General features: G+C 32.8%; 1 protein-coding gene across 1 annotated transcript; it reads left to right on the top strand.

The window, feature by feature from the left end:
* Positions 1–237: 237 nt before the first annotated feature.
* On the top strand, positions 238–1021 carry LOC111693027 (the record flags this gene model as incomplete). Its single annotated transcript, XM_023457165.1, has 2 exons — positions 238–456; positions 771–1021. Coding segments are annotated over exons 1-2 (470 nt in total), but the record flags the coding sequence as incomplete, so codon positions are not given.
* Positions 1022–1670: the final 649 nt, after the last annotated feature.

Raw genomic sequence — 1670 nt, 5'->3', positions numbered from 1 at the left:
TTAAATGGCAAGAATGAATAAACAAAAGTTTAAGGATTCTATTTTTGCATTTAGTTTTGTTCTTCATGCTTTATTTTTTGAGATTTCAATACCTAAAAACACTACAAATACGGATAATTTTTTGCCGGAAATATGGCCACCTTAATGAAATGTACTATTGTTCTGATCTATATGTATAAACATTATAGGAAAGTATCGACTTTCAATTTAGGATACTGGATTTTTCTTTAGATGAAAATGATTAACGAAGAGCGAGACATATTGGTGGACATTTCCGATGATGATCTGCCAAAACTTTTGGAAATGTATGATAAACATAAAGATTGGGCACCAACCGCGTACAGTACAATATTAACAGGCATTGAATGGAAAAGGAAGAGTAAAGAAAAGTACACGACATTTATGTCACCTCATAGCTGCTGGCGAGAAGATGGCACATTTTTTGTTCTAGTTACGGTAAATATGCAAGCCATACTGTCGAGAATAGTGTTATGGTTACTTATAATGGAAGGTCCCCTGTAACGAGCTACGAAATAGATTTGATAACATGTAACATATTCATTTCAGCTTACTGTATTTTAGAACTAACTCATAGATTAAAAGGAATTATAAGGGACATGATTTTCTACAAAAAGGAACTGTAATGTGCTGTTTAATTGATTCTCAAGTTATAGGTAACCATTTTCCTAACACTGCTGTTTTTTTTGCAACGAAAAACAATCCATTTTAATCAACATATATTTTAACACATTTTTAATTCCCCTTTTCAGTGCCATTGCTTCGATATATTCATTTTTTCCTTAGACGACACTGGCAAAAATATTTACGAAGGTATCCTGAAGACTAGAAGATTTAATCCTGGAGAATTCAAAGACAGGGATTCTTGGTTTTATATGGTACATAATAAGTTTTATCCGATTGTTTCAAAGGCTATTAAAGACAAAGGATGGACTTCAACCGCAGATATTCATTATGATATGTACAGTATTCCTAGGGAACAGGCTTTGAAGTTTGATACAGAGTAAGTCGACGCCTGAAACTCAGACCTAAACTAGTACATAAATGAATAATAGAATTTATGTATGAGAAGGAAGAGCTAAACCGAAATTTGCCTAGAACATTAAAAAGAAAGTTGTGATGATTCTCAACAAAATATTCTTTTGGAATTTAGAAGTTTTTTTCAAAATGTCAGAAGATGGCCAGATTCCAACCGATCTTCATACATTTTTTTTTAAAATACTCGTAAAGGCTTGTACTTTCATGCCCAAGTGCTATAAATTTGATTTGGGTCATATCGATTGAGTTATGTGAGGTTAGGTTGCCAAATTTCAATTTTTTTGTATTTTCAGAGAATAAAACGTTGAATATTAAGGGTGAGAGAGCAGTAGGGGTAATTTTTGGGCGGAAGATATACCTACTGAAGATCTGAGGTGATATACGTTTGATTTGGGTCATATTGATTTAAGGTTTAAGTTGCCGATGTCCGTTATTCCAGAAAGTAAACGTTGAAAATTAAGGATAAGAAAGTAGTGAAAGTAATGTAATAGGGAAGAAAGTGTACTTAATAAAATTCTGAGATGTCTTCAGTAGATATATCTACCCCTCAAAAAATTACCCCTACTGCTCTCTCACCCTTAATATTCCACCCTTAATATTCAACGTTTGATTCA

Source organism: Anoplophora glabripennis, unplaced genomic scaffold (genome assembly GCF_000390285.2).
Source record: "Anoplophora glabripennis isolate ALB-LARVAE unplaced genomic scaffold, Agla_2.0 scaffold6444, whole genome shotgun sequence".
NCBI classification, from domain to species: Eukaryota; Metazoa; Arthropoda; class Insecta; order Coleoptera; family Cerambycidae; genus Anoplophora; species Anoplophora glabripennis.
This window is presented reverse-complemented; position numbering and strand designations above follow the sequence as displayed.